A 23,247-nucleotide genomic window follows, 5' to 3' on the forward strand; every position below is an offset into this window, starting at 1 on the left:
TGCGGCTGATCTTCAAGCTTGGCCTGCACAGCGGTTGCTGCAGCTGCTGCCGCTGCACGGGCTGCTCTGTCCGTACGCCGCTTCTTGCGGCCTTCCTGCTGCTCCAAGTAAACAGTCTTGCCCTTGACCTGCCTGAAGGGGCGACGAGGATCCTCATCATCGCCTCCCCCTGGCGCCGACACATTCTTCGTGCGCGGCATCCTGAACTGATGTCTGCAAATGAGAGAGAGTGACTAAGAATAGAGCAAAAATGACCGATAGATTAGCAAAAGATGAGATGACTACCTGGAAAGCTCACACGAGAGGTGACGATCCAGGCAGGACGGGAGACGGCACACGTGCAATCAAGGTCACTGAAATGACAGAAGAGGTGAGCACGTATTAGTCACATAGTCATAAGTATATGAAATGTGAATAAATACATACACAGAGAGATATGGCACAGAAAACACGAGACGAGACGATCGATAGGTCAAACGACGTGAAAACGACGTTTGAACGATAAATAGTGCCATAGGAGGTTTGGAATTCGAATTGAGGCACAAAACGACATGGAATTGAGCCGAAACTTCACGAATAGGTTAATGTAGGTGAATATGAGTGAAGTGTGTGCTTGGTTTGAATTTAGGCGAAGAAAAAAAGATTTGGGCACTCGGCTCGGAAACGATCGCTCGAAACGGGAAATTTGGTGAAATTTAAGCCTGGAAACTCGGATTGGCATGAAATTTGGCAAGGATGTTGCTGGAAGTGTTGTGAAGGTGCCTGAAAAATTTGGCTTCAATTGGAGCATTTTTGGCTGGTTTGGGCATTTTACCGAACACGTGGTGGGCGAGAAATTAGGGTTTCGGAGAAATGGCCATTTGAGGAGTGAAAACCCTCTCGAAGGAGCTAAGAACCTGCAGGGATACACAATGGGGACAATTGAACACATTCCACCTTTTGGATTCATTGGATTTGACAAGAATTTGAAAAATGGACAAGGGGTGGAGACTGAGTGCCTCACTGCCTCTCAAACCGAGAGCAGGAGAGAAAAAGATAGAGGGAAGGAGAGGGGGGAAGTGCTGCTCACCGGAGAGGGGCACGAGAGCACCAGGTCGCCGGAGGGTCGCCGGTGGGGGGAAGGTCGCCGGCGGAGAGAGGGAGACGCCAGAGAGACAGAGACAGAGTGCGCTGGCAGGGAAAAGATGAGCCTCTGGCTCGGTTGCGGGCTGGAGGCCTTTTTTTAAAACGAGATATGGGCGCACCGGACAGTCTATAGTGCCTGTCCGGTGCACACCGGACTGCGCACAGTAGCTGTCCGGTGAACCACCGGACAACGCACAGGAAAACGGATTTTTAGCGCGTGGCTGCCGGTGCACCGGACATTGCACAGTGCGGTGTCCGGTGCACACCGGACTGTCCGGTGAGCCCAGACAGAGGGGAGTTTGGAAAATTTTGAATTTTTCTATCTAACTCCCAACCAAACCAAATCCCAACTTATAATCACACAAAATAACACTTGTTGGGACAGGTATTGGCACCCTCATATACTTTTCAAAATATTTTGCCATAGGCTAGATAATTTTTAGAGAAAATAGGCAAATGGTGAAATTTGCATTTTGGCTTGCACTAGGGGTTTTCATGAGTGATTTGAGTTTTGAATACTCCCCCTAAGTGCAGTACCTCATGCATATTTCAAGAACCAATAATTGCATAAAAAGTAAGAATTTAAGTGCTAAAAGCTTAAAACTAAGACTTGTCAAGTTTGACCCGAGTTAAGCTTTTTCACTCGCTTTGTTGGCGGTTATCTTAACTAGGTTAGACAAGTCCTAGATGCAATACAAGGAATTTAAACATGCAATGCAAGCTTGACAACACCATTTGACATTTTACATAAAATTTCTGAGATCAAGAATATTTAGTTCATTCCTCAACATGCAAAAGCGGGTCTTATCAAGAGGCTTAGTGAAAATATCCGCTAATTGATCTTCCGACCTCACTCCTTCTAAAATGATATCTCCTTTAGCAACATGATCTCTAAGGAAGTGATGACGGATATCAATGTGCTTGGTGCGAGAGTGTTGTACAGGATTATTAGCAATTTTAACAGCACTCTCATTATCACACAACAAAGGTACCTTTTCTAGAACTACGCCATAGTCTAGAAGAGTTTGTTTCATATATAAAATTTGTGTGCAACAAGCACCTGCGGCAATGTATTCCGCTTCGGCAGTTGACAAGGCAACACTATTTTGCTTTTTGGATGTCCATGAAGCTAGTGATCTACCAAGCAGATGGCATCCCCCAGAAGTACTTTTCCTATCAATTTTGCAACCGGCATAATCCGAATCGGAATAGCCAATTAAATCAAAAGTAGTTCCTTTGGGATACCACAGACCAACGCTTGTGGTGTGCCTGAGATACCTAAGAATTCTCTTAACAGCGCGAAGATGAGCTTTCTTAGGATTAGATTGAAATCTAGCACACATGCAGACACTAAACATAATATCGGGCCTAGATGAGGTAAGGTACAATAAACTACCAATCATAGAACGGTAGAGAGTTTGATTAACCGAATTACCTCCCTCATCTAAGTTGAGATGTCCATTTGTAGGCATGGGGGTCTTGATTGGTTTGCACTTCTCCATGTTGAACCTTTTCAACAAGTCTTTGGTATACTTCTCTTGTGAGAGAAAGTTACCATCTTTCATTTGCTTGACTTGAAAGCCGAGGAAGTACGTTAGCTCACCAATCATTGACATCTCGAACTCCTTCGACATCAACTCACCAAATTCCTTGCAATGATAGTCATTTGTCGAGCCAAAGATTATATCATCAACATATACTTGATAAATGAAAATATCACTGTTATGTTTCTTTGTGAAGAGAGTTGTGTCGACGGTCCCGATCTTGAAACCCTTTTCGATGAGGAAGTCGCGAAGGCGCTCATACCAAGCCCTTGGAGCCTGCTTTAGCCCATATAGCGCCTTGGACAACCTGTAAGCATGGTTAGGATATCTAGGGTCTTCAAATCCAGGCAGTTGCTCAACATATACAAGTTCATTTATGAAGCCATTTAAAAATGCACTTTTTACATCCATTTGATAAAGTTTTATATCATAGCATGATGCATATGCAAGTAGGATACGGATGGCTTCCAGTCGAGCAACCGGTGCAAAGGTCTCTCCAAAATCTAAGCCTTCAACTTGAGAGAATCCCTTTGCAACAAGTCTTGCCTTGTTTCTTACAATCACACCTTGATCATCTTGTTTGTTTCTGAACACCCACTTTGTTCCAATGATTCTTGCATCTTGTGGGGGCTTCTCCAGGGTCCAAACTTCGTTACGGGTGAAGTTGTTAAGTTCTTCATGTATGGCATTCACCCAGTCCGGATCCTGTAGTGCCTCATCTATACAAGTAGGCTCAACACAAGAAACAAAAGAGTGATGTTCAATAAAAGAAGCATGTCTATGTGATCGAGTAATAACCCCTTGTGAAGGACTCCCGATGATTTGGTTTTGAGGATGAGCTTGAAGTAGTGATGAGTTTCTCCTGTCAACCACTTGGGAAGAAGATCCTAGAGCATCAATATCTTCGGCTTGTACTCTTGCTTGTTCATGAGAGACAAATGTATCTTCATTTGCATGCCTCTCATCTTTTTCATCATCTTGTGGTACATTTGATGAAGAAGGCCTGTCAATGATTTGCACTTCTTCTTCATCTTCTTTTGGTTTGATAGCTCCAATAGGCATGTTCTTCATTGCTTCCCTAAGTGGCTCATCACCTACATCATCAAGATTTTCAAGTGCTCCTTGGGAGCCATTAGTCTCATCAAATTCCACATCATATGTTTCTTCTACCACGCTAGTGGCATGGTTGAATACTCGATATGCTTTGGACTTTAATGAATAACCCAAAAGAAAACCAATATCACAACGTCTTTGAAACTTCCCTAGATGATGGCGTTTCTTGTAGATGTAGCATTTGCACCCAAACACCCGGAAGAAGGAGACGTCTGGCTTTTTCCCATTTAGCAGTTCATAAGGAGTCTTCGCAAGTAGCCGGTGAGGAAATAGCCTGTTTGATGCATAACAAGCTGTGCTGACAGCTTCGGCCCAAAACCTCTCCGGTGTGTTATACTCATCAATCATTGTTCTTGCAAGAGTGATCAAGGTCCTATTTTTCCTTTCAACAACTCCATTTTGTTGAGGTGTGTATGTGGCAGATACTTCATGCTTGATCCCAATTTCATCACAGTACTCATGAATGTTGGTGTTGTCAAATTCTTTGCCATTGTCACTTCTAATCTTCTTAATCTTGCAATCAAATTCATTTTGTGCTTTCTTGGCAAACTTTTTGAATATAGATGCAACTTCAGATTTGTCATGGAGAAAGAACACCCAAGTGTATCTTGAGAAGTCATCAACAATCACTAGACAGTAGAGGTTGCCACCGGCACTGACATAATTTGTAGGTCCAAATAAATCCATATGAAGTAGTTCCAGTGGCCTTGATGTTGACATGAAAGCTTTAGTAGGATGTGTATTAGCAACTTGCTTTCCAGCTTGACATGCACTGCATGGCTTGTCTTTTTCAAACACCACATCCTTTAATCCTCTAACCATATCTTTTTTTAATACCTTCTTGAGTGTGCTCATCCCAACATGCGCAAGCCTCCTATGCCAAAGCCATCCAAGAGAAGCTTTGGTGAAGAGGCAAGTTCTTAAGTCTACATCTTCTGAAGTGAAATCCACTAAGTAGAGGTTGTTATATCTAAATCCCTTGAATACCATTGATTCATCATCCATCTTTGTTACAATAACCTCTGTTGGAGTGAATAAGCATTGAAGTCCAAGATCACAGAGTTGTCCCACTGATAATAAATTGAAGCTCAACGGTGCAACTAAGAGAACATTTGATATTGATAAATCATTTGAGATTGCCACCTTGCCAAGTCCTTGCACTTTTCCTTTTGAATTGTCTCCAAATGTGATTTTATCTTGACCATCAACATTCTCATCTAGTGAGGTGAACATCCGTGGGTTGCATGTCATATGTTGTGTGCATCCACTGTCAATAACCCAATGACTCCCACCGGTCTTGTAGTTCACCTACATTCACAGACAATTCAATCTTGAGTTTTGAGGGCCCTATATTGCATAGGACCAGTGACTCTCTCAATTAAGGACTTTGCCACCCAGATTTGTCTAGGTCTACTCTTGTTTGGTGGACCTAGGAATGTAACCTTAACCTTTCCATTTGCAACCTTTCTTAGAACATAGTGAGCATTGAAAGCAAATGGTCTTGAGTGCTTAGGCAAGGGAGTTGGTGGTTTGGCTTTGCAGTTGTGGGCAAAGTGACCTTCACTTCCACACTCAAAGCATTTGATAGGCTTGTGAGTCTGCTTTGGCTTGTATTGAGTGGTAGCTTTCTTTTGCACAAAAGCATTGTATCCAATACCACTCTTGTTGTTTTTCATAACAATGTTCATAAGCAGCTCATTTTGGAGGTATTGACCCTTGTTGAACTTTTGCACACTTGTTGCAAGATGTTCATTTTCACTTTTTAGTTTCTTGACCTCATTTTTAAGCCTTTGATTATCCACTGCCAACTCATTGTTGAAATCATTGTTCTCAATAGCAACCTTTCCTTTAGTAGTTGCATCAGTCAAATAATTCTTCAATTTTTGGTTGTCTAAAGTCAGGACTTCAACTTTTTCAGTCAATTCAGCATGTAGACTAGTTTGCTCTTCTTGACTCAAATCATCACATGAGGTTGCTACATCAAACTTAACAACAAGGTTAATAGCCTCATGTGTTTTGCAAGATAAAAGTTCATTTTCAACAAGAAGATTGTCATGATCAAATTTAATTTGAGTATAGTCTTCCTTGATCTTTACTAGTCTATTTTGCAACTCCCTATTAGCTTCATTTAATTTGTCATATTTTTCCTTAGCATCTTTTAGGGAGTTTGTGAGCTCATTTATAGTTGATGACATAGTTTTATTCTCTTCTTTTATTTCATCACTAGCCTTTATAACTATGTCATATTTGGCATTTAAAGATTCATTTTCATTTTTCAACCTATCACATTTAGCTTTTGACTTTCTAATGATTTGAGTATATTCTTTAAGCAAGTCAGCTAACTCATCATATGAAGGTGAAGCAAATTCCTCATCACTATCACTATCACTATCATCAGCAATATTAATATCATTTTGTACCTTCCGTTCACCCCTAGCCATGAGGCATAGGTGAGAAGTCGATGATGGCGATGGTGGTGGTGAAGAGAAGTCCCCGGCGATGGCGGCAACTTTTTCATCATTCTCTTCTTCACTTGAAGAAGACCCACTTGATGATTCGATGTCGGTGAGCCAGTCGCCAACAATATATGCCTTTCCATTCTTCTTCTTGTGGAACCTCTTTTGCTTCCCATCCTTCCTCTTGAAGAATTTCTTTTCCTTCTTTTCATCATCGATGTCATCTTATTTCTTGCCCTTGAACTTATTCTTCTTGGGCTCGTTGCATTGATGAGCAAGATGACCGAGCTCACCACAGTTGTAGCAGTCCATCTCAGAAATGGGCTTTCTTTTGTTGGAAAAGAATTTCTTCTTCCTTGAATCAAATTTGATGCCTTCTCTATTTAGCTTCTTCAACATCTTGGTGGTCTTCCTTACCATCAAGGCAATGTTTGCATCAAGGTCATCATCACTTGAGGATTCTTCCTCAACTTGTATTTTTGCTTTTCCTTTTCTTTCATGATTTGCTTTGAGAGCCAAATCCTTTCTTTTGGAAGATGATTCTTCTTTGTCGTTGATGTGCATGTACATTTCATGGGCATTGATCTTTCCCAAAATTTGTGTAGGTGTGGTAACTGAAAGATCCATTTGATGTAGCATAGTGACAATGTGTCCATATTTGTCTATTGGGAGGACACTGAGAATCTTCCTCACAACATCCGGTTGTGAGATTTGAGTAAGCCCCAATCCATTAACTTCCTCTACAAGAATATTAAGTCGTGAGTACATAGCATTTGCATTTTCATTAGTAAGCATTTTAAAAGAATTTAACTTTCGCATGGCTATGTGATATCTTTCCTCACGTTCACTTCTAGTTCCTTCGTGTAGAGCATAAATGTCCATCCACAAATCATGAGCATTTTTATGATTTCTTACTCTATTGAACACATCTTTGCAAAGGCCTCTAAAAAGGGTGTTTTTGGCCTTAGCATTCCATTTCTCATAATTGAACTCATCACCTACAAGATTTGTGGGATCTCTAGGTTCGGGGAATCCTTGTGTGGCGGCTTTATAGACACCGATGTCTATAGCCTCTAAGTATGCTTCCATACGAATTTTCCAATAAGGAAAATCGTCACCATCAAAAACGGGAGGAGGTCCATCCCCACCGGACATCGTAACTCTAGCGGTTAAGCTAATCTATGAGCAACAAGGCTCTGATACCAATTGAAAGGATCACGATGCCCAAGAGGGGGGGTGAATTGGGCTTTTCTAAAAATCAACACTAATTAAAGACTAAGCAAGAGCTAAGCAAGAGCCCAACTTCACCCCAACAATTAGCACTAAGAATATAATACTAGAAATGCAACAATGCTAAGACAATACTTCAAATACTTGCTAAACAAATACACAATGTAAAGTGCTTGAATTAAGTGCGGAATGTAAAACAAGGTTTAGAAGACTTCTCCAATTTTTCCCGAGGTATCGAAGAGTCGGCACTATCCATTAGTCCTCGTTGGAGCACCCGCGCAAGGGTATCGCTCCCCCTTGGTCCTCGCAAGAACCAAGTGCTCACTACGAGATGATCCTTTGCCACTCCGGCGCGGTGGATCCCTCAAGACCGCTTACAAACTTGAGTCGGGTCACCAACAAGATCTTCACGGTGATCACCGAGCTCCCAACGCCACCAAGCCGTCTAGGTGATGCCGATCACCAAGAGTAACAAGCCGTAGACTTTCGCTTGACCAAGAGAAGCCTAATGCAAGTGGTGTGTGCTCTAGGTGGCTCTCACTAGCGCTAATGAGGAACAAACGCGGATTATGATTCTCTAATTTCCTCACTAGGCTTTTGGTGCTTGCAATGCTCTAGCAATGTGCTGGAATAAATGTGGAGTGCAAGACATTGAATATGGTGGGTGGAAGGGGTATAAATAGCCCTCACCGACCAACTAGCCGTTACAGGCATCTCACTACACAATGGCGCACCGGACAGTCCGGTGCGCCACCGGTGCGCCAACGGTCGTTTCCACGGCTAGTTCTGACAGCTAGCCGTTGGACTCATGGCACACCGGACAGTCCGGTGCGATGTCCGGTGCGCCACTAAAATTCAACTCCCAAACCTGTGCTCTCGGGTTTCTGCGGAGGGAAAGCCTCTGCCGCGGACCAGCCTGGCCCCACCTGGCAGAGGGTGCACCGGACAGTCCGGTGCACACCGGACAGTCCGGTGCCCCAAGGCCAGAAACACTAACTCTTGTTTTTCAGCTGATTTTCAAATCGGTTTTCGCTCTAACTTGTGTGTGAGTTCTAGAGTGACACCTAGCACTGTATATGAGTGTGATTGTGCACCAACACTACACTAGAACTCTCTTGGTCAAACTACTCATCGACAACCCCTCTTTATAGTACGGCTAAAAAGAGAATAAAAGACCTAACTAAATCGTGATTGTCCACATCTCCTTGACACTCAGACTCCGTAGACCTTTGCCTTTTGTTTCGTCGTTTTAGCCGTCGCTTCGAGTTCTTATCTCCGGGATTGTTTTCACATTGTAGTACTTCTACCTGTCATGCGACCTAACTTACCATTTGTCTCTGCAAAACACACGTTAGTCACATATAATATTACGTTGTCATTAATCACTAAAACCAACCAGGGGCCTAGATGCTTTCAGAGTGGAACTTGCAAGGGCTGCGCTGCAGAAGTGGAACAGGGACGCGCTCTCGGCACACCTCTAGGGCATCGCGCCTATAAAGCGCCGTCGTGGGCTGGTGAACGCCATGGCGGTCGGTCGGTATGATGTAGAAGAAAGTGTAGGAGCCGTCGATCTCGCAGGGACGACTAGGATTGGATGTAGTCATACCCCCCTTCGCTGATTTGGTCAGGGCCGTTCGATTGCAGACGGGTGCTCGAGATTAGATAAGGGTGGTCGTTTCAAATATTGAATCTGGGTCGTGGGTGTTGGATCCAAGGGCTAGAGTGGTTTGATGCGGGGGAATGATTTCTGCCCGTGGATCTTGGATCCTGTGGTGTCTGTCGCTTAACGCTTCACGATTTAATCTGAGCCATGCAAAAGCAATCCAGCGGCTCTTGTGCGCACGAACCCCTTCGGTCGCGACACTTTGCATAAGAACCCCTCTGTTTTTATAGAACTAACCCACAGTCCGTAGTTACTATTGCCTGAGTCTAAGGAGTTTTATGGATTAGCCCCTATGATTCCCAGAAATTGGTGCGCAGTCCAGACAGTGAATAAAACTTATAAAATCATTTAGGAATGGATTTTTAATGTGAAAATAATGACTAGAATTTGTTTAACTCATAGAAAATGCATACTTAGTCCAAATTGATTCATTCCAATTTCTATAATTTTGTAATATTATTGTTTATCAAATAGTGTCACTGATTTGGCATGAAAGCCACTTTAAAATTTATTTCCTAATTAATCTTATATCAAACACATAAAATCTTAGGAAATTCATAACTCCTTCGTTTTAACTCCGATTTGATCCGTTCAAGTTGTGTTAGTCTCGTATAAATATTTACTACGCAATAACAACATTTATTATACCATGTCTCATTATTTTATGACTAGGTCTTTACTTAACTTATGTTGGTTAGTCTTGTTAATGTGCTCATCGTTATCTACTAAAATATGATCTATAGTCAATTTATAATTTAGACTAAAGTTGAATTAATTACTATTATTGGTTATCTTTTCTTTGGAATTATAAAATAAAACCTAGTTTTAATCCTTTAATCACATCATAACTTGATGACCATGACTCCGATCTTAGTAGTTCTCGAACCCACGATCTCGTAGCTTCGCGTAGATCATTATTATTCAGTTTTACTTATCTTTGGTGTGATGTTAATTTTGTCTATACCATGTTTGTTTGTATTGCTACGACTAGCAGCAAGGTTACGAGTCACTTGAAGAGCAAGTGGTACCTGGAATCTCAAGTGTCAGGCAAGTTATGGCCTTGATCCACTTTTGTTACCCAATAATATTCTTTATTATCACTATTCATTGCATAGGTTTAATTTTGATGGGACCCAATAGGTCACCCTAGTTTGTTTATCTTTTACCTTGTTCACCCCTGAATCATTGGGTAGTTTTTGCTATTGCTCTATATGGTTTTGGGATTATTATTCCATTATATCCATGTTCCAATTATTTTGTTATTCTATTTATGTTCATGTCAAGATCATTAATCTTAATTGGAACATGGAGCTTAACTTGAGAAACACGTGCCACCACAAGGGTGGAATGGGACGCCCTTGGCTAACTAATTAGGAAAGCTAGTGGAAGACTACCTTACCCGAAAGGGGCAAGGGCAGTAGGGGAGTTGCATGCAAGGAGGTTCTCAGGTTGATTTTGTTGCGATGGCGGTCAGACGGGGGATTCTTGCAAGTGCTCTTCCCATAAACTGTAGCGGGTTTTCGGAAGCTAGTGGAACTTTGTTAAGGCCTCATAGTGGATCCCTAGTCATTCACCTCGGTAGTATCTAAGGGCCTTGCAAACCCTGGCGACGTGGGATACACAACTTGTGGGTATAGGGTACAACCTCTGCAGAGTGTAAAACTGGTATACTAGCCGAGCTCACGGTCATGTGCAGCTCAAGACTCTCGCATGATTAAATTATGGAACTTAAACTCAATTTGTCATATGCATTGCATGAGATTTGTTATTAATTTTGTTCTATTATTATTATGGTTTGGTATCTACTTATACTTAGTAATTGCTAATAAAAGTTTGACCAACTTTAAAAGCAATGCTCAGCTTTAAACATTCTCTTTGGTAAGCCTTACACTTCATGAGCTCCCACCTTTTGGTGAGTTCATGCCACATTATTCCCCACAACCTGTTGAGCTATGATCATGTGTGAGCTCACCCTTGCTGTCTCACACCCCCTCACAGGAGAAGAATAGGTGGTTCAAGAGGAGCCACAACGAGGAGTTCGATTCGATCTAGGTGGCGTCTCCCAGTTGACTTTCTTGCGCCAAGGACGATCATTAGTTCATTTTATATTTATCTTTTATTTTGTAAATCTTCCGCCATGTAATAAGTACTCTGATTATATTATGACATTTATCTCTATACACTCTGTTATTATATATGTTGTCTTCTTTGGCGCATGTATGAGATGCACCCGACTTTGTTCCTTAAAACCGGGTGTTACATCTAGCATGAATATTCCTAATCTTATGCTCATGATAGTTTGCAGGATATAAAATATAGCCCTCTCTATCCTGAACCATGGGAGCCTTACCCTTAACAAAATTAGATAATTTCTTGGGGGCATTAAGCTTGATGTTGCTTTGGCTCCCTTGTTGGAAGCCAATGCCATCTTTAATGCCAGGGCATCTCCCATTATAAAGCATGCTTCGAGCAAATTTAAATTTTTCATTTTCTAATTCATGCTCGACAATTTTAGCATTTAATTTAGCTATGTGATCATTTTTTTCTTTAATCATGGCAAGGTGATCATAAATATCTTCAATATTAACATCTCTACATCTAGTACAAAGAGTGACATGCTCAATAGTAGATGTAGAGGGTTTGCAAACATTCAATTATTCTATCTTAGCATTTAGACTAGCATTCTCATCTCTAAGACAGGAAATTGAATCATTGCAAATGCTAAGCTCTTTAGACAAAATTTCACATTTTCTGTCTCTAGAGCATAAGCATTTTTCAACTTAACAAATTTTTTTATTTTCTTTAACGAGCAAGTCCTCTTGGTATTCCAAGAGATCATACTTCTCATTAATGGTTTCTATTAGTTCATTCAATTTTTTATTTTGGTCCATGGTAAGGCTGGCGAAGAGAGAAATTAAATCATCATTATAATCACTAGAGCTACCCTCATCATCAGATGTAGTGTATTTGGGGGTATCTCTAAAATGTACCTTCTTCTTCTTCTTGTCGTCTTAGCCATGAGACACTTGTGGCCAACGTTGGGGAAGAGGAGGCCTTTGTTGATGGCGATGTTGGTGGCATCCTCGTCGGAGGAGGAGTCGGTGGAGCTCTCGTCGTAGTCCCATTCCTGCCCCATGTGCGCCTCGCCACCCTTCTTCTTGTAGTACCTTTTCTTCTCCATCTTCTTCTTTCCCTTCTTGTCGCCGTCCCTGTCACTTTCACTTGTATATGGACATTTTGCTATAAAGTGACCGGACTTACCACACTTGTAGCACACCCTCTTGGAACATGATTTGTAGTCATTCTCCTTCCTTTGTTTCAGGATTTGTCGAAAGCTCTTAATGATGAGAGACATCTTCTCGTTGTCAAGCTTGGAGGCGTCGATTGGAAGTCTACTTGGTGTAGACTCTTCCTTCTTCTCTTCTGTTGCTTTGAATGCAACGGGTTGCACCTCGGGTGTGGAGGTGGTGCCTTGCTCCAAGTTGACAATGTGTTTGGAGTCTTTGATCATAAGTTCAAAGCTCACAAACTTGCCAATCACCTCCTCGGGAGACATCTGTCTATATCTAAAACTTGAGTAAGATTACAAAAAACAAGGGATCTTAGAATAACCTTGACCATTTCATGGTCATCCCACTTGGTGCTCCTGAGGTTGTGCACTTGGTTGACCATCGTCTTGAATCGGTTGTACATGGCTTGCGGCTCCCGAGGTTCCCTTGATCGTTTCGTGCTTGGTGATCTTGGTCACCTCGTCCCCTTCGTGCGCCATTTTGAGGACATCCCAAATTTCTTTGGCATTTTCAACCCTTGCACCTTATTATACTCCTCTCGACACAAGGAGGCGAGTAGTATAGAAGTTGCTTGGGAGTTAAAGTGCCTAATTTGGGCGGCCTCGTCCGAGTCATAATCCTCGTCGCCCACCTGTGGTGCCTGCACTCCAAACTCAACAATATCTCATATGCTTTTGTGGAGTGAGGTTAGATGGTGCCTCATTTTATCACTCCACATGCAATATCAAGGAGGCAAGATATGTTGATGAGGCGTTAAATGGCCCAATGCCGATCCACGAGCCTCAAACCATTGCTCTCAAAGCAACAAGCAGCAGGGAGGGGCTACCTAACAAGGTGGCGCAAGTTGAGGCGGCCGGGCTAAATGAAGATGAAATGGCCCTCATCATCAAGCGCTTCAAGACGGCGCTCAAAGGTCGCAAGGAGCATCCCAACAAGAGCAAGACGAAGGGAAAGCGCTTCTGCTTCAAGTGTGGTAAGATTGGTCATTTTATTGCTAACTGTCCCGATAATGATAGTGACCAGGAACAAGGAAAGAATGGGAAGAGAGAGAACAAGAAGGTTTACAAGAAGGCTAAGGGCGAAGCACACCTTGGAAAAGAATGGGACTCGGATTGTTCTTCGTCTGACTCCGACGACGAAGGACTCGCCGCCACGACCTTCAACAAATCGTCTATCTTCCCCAACGAGCATCACACCTGTCTCATGGCAAAGGAGAAGAAGGTAAGCACTCGAAATACTATTGCATATGCTTCTTCAAGTGATGATGAATCTAGTGATGATGAAGTAGACTACGCAAGTTTATTGAAAGGCTTAGATAGAACTAAAATTGATAAGATCAATGAATTAATTGATGCGTTGAATGAGAAGAATAGATTGCTAGAAAAGCAAGAGGATCTTTTATATGAAGAGCATGATAAATTTGTAAGTGTGCAAAAGTCTCTTGCTTTAGAAGTTAAAAGAAATGAAATGCTTTCATGTGAATTATCTACTTGTCATGAGTCTATTTCTAGTCTAAAGAGTGTCAATGATGACTTAAATGCTAAGTTAGAAGTAGCAAATAAATCTAGCTCATGCATTGAACATGTAGTAATTTGTAATAGGTGTAAGGATTTTAATGTTGACGCATGTGTTGAGCACCTTACTTCTATTGCAAAATTAAATGGTGAAGTGGCTAGTCTTAATGCCCAACTTAAGACTAGCAAAAATGACTTTGATAAACTAAAATTTGCAAGGGATGCCTACACTATTGGTAGACACCCCTCTATTAAGGATGGACTTGGCTTTCGAAGGGAAGCCAAGAACTTAACAAGTCATAAGGCTCCCATCTCCACCAAGGAGAAAGGGAAGGCCCCTATGGCTAATAGTGGTCAAAAGAATCATGCTTTCATTTATAGTGATAGAAAATTCTCTAGAAATGCTTATAGGAACTATGCTTATGATTTACATGCTATGGCTGCTTCTAGTTCCTCTGTTGTGCATGGTAGAAATATGCCTAGGAAAAATGTTGTTCATATGCCTAGGAAAGTAAGTAATGAACTGTCTACAATTTACCATGCTTGTAACGCTTCCTTTGCAATTTGTAGTAAGAATAAGAAAGTGATTGCCAGGAAGTTGGGGGCCAAGTGCAAGGGAGACAAGACTTGCATTTGGGTCCCAAAGACAATTATAACTAACCTTGTAGGACCCAACAAGAGTTGGGTACCTAAAACCCAAGCCTAATTTACCTTGCAGGTTTATGCATCCGGGGGCTCAAGCTGGATTATCGACAGCGGATGCACAAACCACATGACGGGGGAGAAGAAGATGTTCTCCTCCTACGTCAAGAACAAAGATCCCCAAGATTCAATCATATTCGGTGATGGGAATCAAGGCAAGGTTAAAGGACTAGGAAAGATAGCTATTTCATCCGAGCATTCCATATCTAATGTGTTTTTAGTTGAGTCGCTCGGGTATAACTTGTTGTCCGTTAGTCAATTGTGTAATATGGGTTACAATTGCTTATTTACAAATGTAGATGTGTCTGTCTTTAGAAGGAGTGATGGTTCATTAGCTTTTAAGGGTGTACTAGACGGCAAACTCTATTTAGTTGATTTTTCGAAGGAGGAGGCCGATCTAGATGCATGCTTAATCGCTAAGACTAGCATGGGCTGGCTGTGGCATCGCCGTCTAGCACATGTGGGGATGAAGAACCTTCACAAACTTCTAAAGGGAGAACATGTGTTAGGTCTAACAAATGTAACTTTCGAAAAAGATAGACCTTGTGCAGCTTGTCAAGCAGGTAAACAAGTGGGAAGTGCTCATCACAACAAGAATGTGATGACCACATCAAGACCTCTGGAGCTACTTCATATGGACCTCTTCGGACCCGTCGCCTACCTCAGCATCAGGGGAAGTAAGTATGGTCTTGTTATAGTTGATGATTTTTCTCGCTTCACTTGGGTATTCTTTTTGCAGGATAAAACAGAAACCCAAGGGACCCTTAAGCACTTCCTAAGGAGAGCTCAAAATGAATTTGAGCTCAAGGTAAAAAAGATAAGAAGCGACAACGGGTCCGAATTCAAGAACCTTCAAGTGGAGGAGTACCTTGAGGAGGAAGGAATCAAGCACAAGTTCTCCGCTCCCTACACACCACAGCAAAACGGTGTGGTAGAGAGGAAGAACAGGACGCTCATAGACATGGCAAGGACGATGCTTGGAGAGTTCAAGACGCCCGAGCGGTTTTGGTCGGAAGCCGTGAACACAGCTTGCCACGCCATAAACCGGGTCTACCTTCATCGCCTCCTCAAGAAGACGTCGTATGAACTCCTAACCGGTAACAAACCCAATGTTTCATATTTTCATGTATTTGGAAGTAAATGTTATATTCTAGTGAAGAAAGGTAGGAATTCCAAATTTGCTCCGAAAGCTATAGAAGGGTTTTTGTTAGGTTATGACTCAAATACAAAGGCGTATAGAGTATTCAACAAATCTTCGGGTTTGGTTGAAGTCTCTAGCGACGTTGTATTTGATGAGACTAATGGATCTCCAAGAGAGCAAGTTGATCTTGATGATGTAGATGAAGAAGATGTTCCAACGGCCGCAATACGCACCATGGCGATTGGAGATGTGCGACCACGGGAACAAAAGAAGCAAGATCAACCTTCTTCCTCAACAATGGTGCATCCCCCAACTCAAACTGATGAACAGGTTCATCAAGAGGAGGCGTGTGATCAAGGGGGAGCACAAGATAATGATGTTATGAAGGAAGAAGCACCACAGGCCCCTCCAACTCAAGTCCGAGCAACGATTCAAAGGAATCATCCCGTCGACCAAATATTGGGTGATATAAGCAAGGGAGTAACTACTCGCTCTAGATTAGCTAATTTTTGTGAGCATTACTCTTTTGTATCTTCTATTGAGCCTTTCAGGGTAGAAGAGGCCTTGCTAGATCCGGACTGGGTGTTGGCCATGCAGGAAGAGCTTAATAACTTCAAGCGAAATGAAGTTTGGACACTGGTGCCACGTCCCAAGCAAAACGTTGTGGGATCCAAGTGGGTGTTCCGCAACAAACAGGACGAGCACAGGGTGGTGACAAGGAACAAGGCTAGACTTGTGGCAAAAGGTTATGCCCAAGTCGCAGGTTTGGACTTTGAGGAGACTTTTGCTCCTGTTGCTAGGCTAGAGTCTATTCGTATTTTGTTAGCCTATGTCGCTCACCATTCTTTCAGGTTGTTCCGAATGGATGCGAAGAGCGCTTTCCTCAATGGGCCAATCAAGGAGGAGGTGTACGTAGAGCAACCCCCTGGCTTTGAAGATGAACGGTACCCCGACCACGTGTGTAAGCTCTCTAAGGCGCTCTATGGACTTAAGCAAGCCCCAAGAGCATGGTATGAATGCCTTAGAGACTTTCTAATTGCTAATGCTTTCAAGGTTGGGAAAGTCAATCCAACTTTATTCACTAAGACTTGTGATGGTGACTTATTTATGTGCCAAATTTATGTCGATGACATAATATTTGGTTCTACTAACCAAAAGTCTTGTGAAGAGTTTAGCAGGGTGATGACTCAAAAATTTGAGATGTCAATGATGGGCGAGTTGAACTACTTCCTTGGGTTCCAAGTGAAGCAAGGACGGCACCTTCATTTCCCAAACGAAGTACACGTAAGACTTGATCAAGCGGTTTGGGATGAAGGACGCCAAGCCCGCAAAGACTCCAATGAGAACCGACGGACATGTCAACCTCAACAAAGGAGGTAAGTCCATTGATCAAAAGGCATACCGGTCTATGATAGGTTCTTTGCTTTATTTATGTGCTAGTAGACCGGATATTATGCTAAGCGTATGCATGTGTGCTAGATTTCAATCCGACCCAAGGGAGTGTCACATTGTGGCCGTTAAGCGAATACTTAGACATTTAGTTGCTACGCCTTGCTTCGGGATCTAGTATCCAAAGGGGTCAACCTTTGACTTGATTGGATACTCAGACTCTGATTATGCTGAATGCAATGTTGATAGGAAGAGTACATTAGGGACGTGCCAATTCCTAGGAAGGTCCCTGGTGTCTTGGAGTTCTAAGAAACAAACTTCTGTTGCCCTATCCACCGCTGAGGCCGAGTATGTTGCCGCAGGACAGTGTTGCGCGCAACTACTTTGGATGAGGCAAACCCTCAGGGACTTTGGCTACAATCTGAGCAAAGTCCCACTCCTATGTGACAATGAGAGTGCAATCCGCATGGTGGATAATCCTGTTGAACACAGCCGCACTAAGCACATAGACATCCGGCATCACTTTTTGAGAGATCACCAGCAAAAGGGAGATATCGAAGTGTTTTATGTTAGCACCGAGAACCAGCTAGCCGATATCTTTATCAAGCCTTTAGATGAGAAGACCTTTTCCAGGCTGCATAGTGAGCTAAATGTCTTAGATTCGCGTAACTTGGATTGATCTATAGCATACATGTGTTTTATGCCTTTGATCATGTTCCTTTATGCATTTTGTTGCTTATTTATGGTGCTCAAGTTGTACCCATGATCCCCGGACCTCACAAGTCCATTTGCAAGTGATGTACTTATTGAGGGGGAGGCATGCTACAACTTGACACTTTGAGACTAACCTTGTGTTTAAGTTGACTTGTTTTAGTCTCAAAAGTGGATTGAAAGGGAAAGGTGGACTTGGACCGTGAAAGACTTCCACTGCACTCCGATGAGAGGGTAACTAATTCCAAGTTCATCTCCATGATCTTATTGCCTTTTTACTCTTACTTGAAGATTTTGGTGAGGCAATGGGGTTTTAAAGGCCAAAAATGATCCCATTTTGGTGCTTGATGCCAAAGGGGGAGAAATTAAGGCCTAAAGCAAATGGATCAGCTACCACTTGAGAATAGTAGAGTTAGAGCTTTTGTTTTGTCAAAATACTCTTATTGTCTCTTTTTGTCAAAAGTTGGTCTCTTGTGGGGAGAATGTTTGATTATGGAAAAAAGGGGGAGTTTTTGAATACTTGATCAATTTCTCTTGGAACACCTCTCTTTATGCCTCAACAAGTGTGTTTGACTTAGAGATAGGAAATTGAAGATGATTTGCAAAAACAAACCAAGTGGTGGCAAAGAATGATCCAAATATGCCAAATTTGAATCAAAAACAATTTTTTGTTCTCATTTGTGTTGATGTTGAACTTCTTTTAGTTGCTTTGTGTTGTGTTGGCATAAATCACCAAAAAGGGGGAGATTGAAAGGGAAATGTGCCCTTGGGCCATTTCTAAGGATTTTGGTGATTAAGTGTCCAACACAAATGCCTTAAGTATTAATAAGTGCCAAATGGTGGATGAAGTGAAAATCAACACAAAGGTATGATTCTAGACTTAGTACATTGGTTTTTGTGTACTAACATATTTGTCTAAGTGCTAGAATCAGAGAAAACACAAAAAGAAAAAGACTTGGCTAGAGCAGCCAAGACTCTGCGCAGTCTGGGTGCACCGGACTATCCGGTGGTGCACCAGACAGTGTCCGGTGCGCCAGGCTGGAGTCTGGTCAACTGGCCGCTCTCGGGAATTCGTCGGCGGCGTACGACTAAAATTCACCGGACTGTCTGGTGAACCAACGGTCGGCCGCGCAATCCGCGCGTGACGCGTGGCCGAGCCAACGGTCTGAATGGGGCACCGGACTGTCCGGTGCGCACCGAACAGTGTCCGGTGCGCCAACGGCTCCAAATCTTCAACGGTCGGCTGCGCCAATTTTGAAAAGCAATCTGCACCGGACACTGAACAGTGTCTGTCCGGTGGCACATCGGACTGTCCGGTGCGCCACCCGACAGAAGGCAAGAATTGCCTTCCTTGATTGCCTCCAACGGCTCCTAGCTGCCTTGGGGCTATAAAAGGGACCCCTAGGCGCATGGAGGAGATACACAAGCATTCTTTGATCATCTCTAAGCACCAAGATTTCATTCTAGCGCATTTGATTCTTTGTGATAGCAATTTGAGCTCCTCTTGAGTTGAGAACTCCGTGTGTGAACGTAGAGCTCAAGTTGTGACTAGTGTGCGTGTTTGTGCTGTTGCTTTTGAGACTTGTGTGTGTTTCTTTTCCCTCCCTTACATCCGTGCTTCTTTGTGATCATCATTTGTAAGGGCAAGAGGCTCCAAGTTGTGAAGATTCCTCGCAAACGGGATATAGTGAAAGAAAGAAAAACACCATGGTATTCCAGTGGATCTTTGGATCACTTGAAAGGGGCTGAGTGCAACCCTCGTCCATTGGGACGCCACAACGTGGAGTAGGCAAGTGTTGTACTTGGCCGAACCACGGGATAAACCATCGTGTCTCTTGTGTTTGTTCTCACTGTGACTATTGTGTTTCACAAGAGCTCGGTCCTTAGCCACTTGACTTCATTGTACTAACACTTAATCAAGTTTTGTGGCTTTAAGTTTTAAGTTTTTACAGGATCACCTATTCACCCCCTCTAGGTGCTCTCAGGTGGTTGGGGGGTATTTATAGCCTCCAACCACTTCCTAGTCGTTGACTGTTTTTGCTGGCGATGGGCACATCGGACAGTCCGGTGGCGCACCAGACAAGTACTATTCACTGTTCGGTACGCGCCACATCAGCACACCCGTTGGGGTTTGGAGCAGTCGACCGTTGAAGTTGTTTGTCCTGTAGTTGCACTGGACAGTCCGGTGCGACACCGGACATGCTCTGACTTCTCTGCTCTGACTTCTGTTGCACACTGTTCACTGTGGCAGTCGACCGTTGGCGCCATGTTACCATTGCTCCGTTGGCTCACCGGACATGTCCGGTGCAGACCGAATAGTCCGGTGAATTATAGCAGAGCGCGCCACACAGAAACCCGAGAGTGGCTGATTCGCTTGGTGCTCGGCCTGGTGCACCGGACACTGTCTGGTGCGCCACTTGACAGCACACTCTCATGTCTTGCTCCAAATATTGTTAAGTCCCCAACTTGAATTCTTTCTTGGTTTGTGTTGAACCTTATACACCTGTGATGGACGTCAACCACCAAAATTGATTATAGGAAATGATTAGGTCCATTTCCCTTTGAGGAGGCACCTGCGCCAACTGCGGTGGTTTGGGCTACAACTAGAGCTCGTCGGGCTGTGAGCTCTACGTTGGCGGCGCTGGCCAGAAGACGTGCCTCTGCTACACCTGCGGCTACTGCAAGAACGTTAGCGCCTCCAGGTTAGTACGCGACGGCGGGCTCCCCGACGACGCTAGCGCCAAGATGGACCTCGACGCCTCCATGGAGCAGTACTAGAACATCCTGCTACGCTCCAAGTACCTAGCGCCTTCACGCCACCGCCTTCCTCTTCCTCTCCCCACCTGCAATCCTTTTGTTACCCGTTGCGCCATTGTTGTCTCGTCATCAGTGCCATAGACACAGCCGCCGGAGATCCAACACTTGGACCGTCGAACAGGGCAGGATAGCTGGTGCCCCCGCGCCATCTTTGAGGGAAGCGAACTGCTCCTGCAGCTGGCCGAGCTCATTTAGAAGGGGTGAGTGCAGGGCGCTGCCGCGTGCTAGGCTGGCGAACTCGTCCCCGGCGCCGCCGGGCATCTCCTCCGGCAGGGGAGAGGCGATAGACGAGCTTGAGAAGAGGTGAGGAGGAAAAGAGCCAAGCTTTAGAAGACTCGAGGAGGAAGAGAGCCAGCGGCGTGGAGGCCATGACGACCGACACCGGTGGCTGCTCGATCTGTTCAGGCTATAATTTGATGTGGAGAAGCTGAACAATGGCCATGGGCAGAACAGTCACTTGACAAAGCCTACATGTGTAAAAGAAAAGAAAATAATTGTAAATGAGAAAAAGAGGTGAAAAAACATATGAAATGAAGAATTCACATGTCTCAGTCCTGAAATGTGAGAGGCTGAGAGGTGCGCGAGCTGAGTCCCAAATTCTGAAGGGAGAATTGGCTGTGTACCATTAAAAGAACACATGTTTGGCAATGTACCATTAAAAGATCCCTTCTTTGTTGTATACCATTAAAAGATTGCATTCTTTTGAGGCTCACCACATCCGTTAAGTCACAGTTAAATAGGACACAAATGCCCTTGCACCTTCCAACGTAGAATATAACAGATCAAAGAGGCCATAAACACATTAAAATATGATATAATACTAATTTTGTCCGTGCATAACGACTTGGCATAAGACTACAAGCTGTTCATAGTTCACAGAGACCCTAGTTCACATGGTAACTAGACAAATGCCCAAAAGCTAGCCATGGAGCATGTCATAAACTAAGTTACAGTACATGCTAACATTGCACTAATACAACTAATCAATGATAAGCCTGCGGTTGATTCCTCCAGGTGAGATAAATGCCATCCTTCTTGTTGTCACACCCGGACTGGTTGGAAACAGGGACGCCATCCTCCTTGTGGTAACACATGGACTTGCTCTTGCCGGAGAGAGGGACACCATCCTTCTTGTCGTAACACCTGGGCTTGAAGTTAGTTTTGGATCAACATCAATGTTTGATGGCTCAGCACCTTTTGTGGAGTTTTCATAAGCTTCGGATTTGGTTTTGCTACAAGACATAAATAGGATCAGTAAAGGAGCAGATTGCATCACGAGGCATGGAATACTAGCATATTACAATATATTACCGACCTTTGCTTTTTTTGTTTTTTTGGACGAGATGGTGGAAGCTCCTGCTCTAGTTCAGCTTGAGTTGCATTGCATCCCTTCTCTATATGTCCAAACTTGAAGCACCTTTTACATTGATATGGACCTCTTTTTCCTGGCTCTCCACTAGCCTTAATTCTCTGCTTCCTTGGTCTCCCAGCAGGCCTTTTTAATATGGACATCGGTCACAACATGCAGCGTCTCCTCTCCCTCCTTACATCTTCCCATTGTCATAAATAACTTCACCAGATCGAATGAACTTACCAGGTCACTAAGCTGAGCATCTGAAGTCAACTTACATTGCCATTTGTCACCCTTTTCAACAACCCAGAAAATTGGCTTTTGGCAGCTACCCCATTTGAAATATGAATCCACATCTTTCTCTAAATCAATAAGTGTATAGTGTTCTGGATTCACAACCAAATTTATTGTTCTGCCCCGATTGTACACCTTTTTACCATCAAGAACGGCGAAATAAGAGTTGACGGTAACATCTATTTTATGCAGGTTCTTTGAATTATCCCTGAAATAGAGACCGAACACAAACGGAACAAATAAAAATTTTTAAGGACCAATCAACAAGATAGATCCCATTAATTCACTTCAGACAACCATAAGCTTGTACTCGTACATGAAAATACCAAAAAAAAATTAGAACAATTTTTAGAATGCGAGAGGAGATTACCCTTCTGAAACACAAGCAGGATCCATCCCAGCTCAAATCCCCAACCAATTTCAGATTAATGAGCACTACAAAAAAATTCCCCAAAAATTAGGGTTAGAATATGAACTTACAGTATGGGAGAGGAAAGGGAGGGGAGATGAGAGGGGTGCTCACCATGGAGTGAAGGAGAGGGTGAAGGAGCTGGAGCCACTAGCAGAGAGCACACTGTCGGGAGGGTCACCGGGAAGCTCCACGAGCGGCTGCTTTGCTTGTGCCTGGGAGGAGCGGACTCCTGGGCTGGGAGCGTACGTGAGGTTGAGAACGAGCAGGCTTACTAGTTTACTAAGGCAAGAGGCAAAAGAGCCATTTCATAACTCATTTTTAGGCAAAGAAAAATAAAACCGTTAGTATTCCCTAACGAAGGTGACAGAATGCTATAAACCTTGAACGTTGTAATCTTTCAGTGGTACAAAACAAAGAAGAAATCTTTTAATGGTACATTGCCAAACATATGTTCTTCTAATGGTACACAGCCAATTCTCCCAATTCTGAAAGGCG

The 23,247-nt window shown here is 43.3% G+C and overlaps 1 protein-coding gene across 1 annotated transcript; it reads right to left on the bottom strand.

Moving 5' to 3' along the window:
* Positions 1–21,484: 21,484 nt before the first annotated feature.
* On the bottom strand, positions 21,485–23,018 carry LOC100193536 (uncharacterized). The gene is made up of 4 exons (NM_001138647.1): positions 22,864–23,018; positions 22,711–22,775; positions 22,011–22,548; positions 21,485–21,927 (listed from the first exon to the last, which is right to left on the bottom strand). The coding sequence occupies exons 3-4, from the start codon at positions 22,205–22,207 to the stop codon at positions 21,675–21,677; spliced, it is 450 nt and encodes a 149-aa protein (NP_001132119.1). The 5' UTR covers positions 22,208–22,548; positions 22,711–22,775; positions 22,864–23,018; the 3' UTR covers positions 21,485–21,674.
* Between the last annotated feature and the right edge of the window lie 229 nt (positions 23,019–23,247).

Source organism: Zea mays, chromosome 2 (genome assembly GCF_902167145.1).
Source record: "Zea mays cultivar B73 chromosome 2, Zm-B73-REFERENCE-NAM-5.0, whole genome shotgun sequence".
Taxonomy (NCBI): Eukaryota; Viridiplantae; Streptophyta; class Magnoliopsida; order Poales; family Poaceae; genus Zea; species Zea mays.

Coding starts and splice junctions, on each gene's coding strand:
- LOC100193536 (NM_001138647.1), bottom strand. CDS start 22,207: ATGTCCATATTAAAAAGGCCTGCTGGGAGACCAAGGAAGCAGAGAATT. Junction 21,928..22,010: donor AAAAAACAAAAAAAGCAAAG/GTCGGTAATATA, acceptor TATGTCTTGTAG/CAAAACCAAATCCGAAGCTT.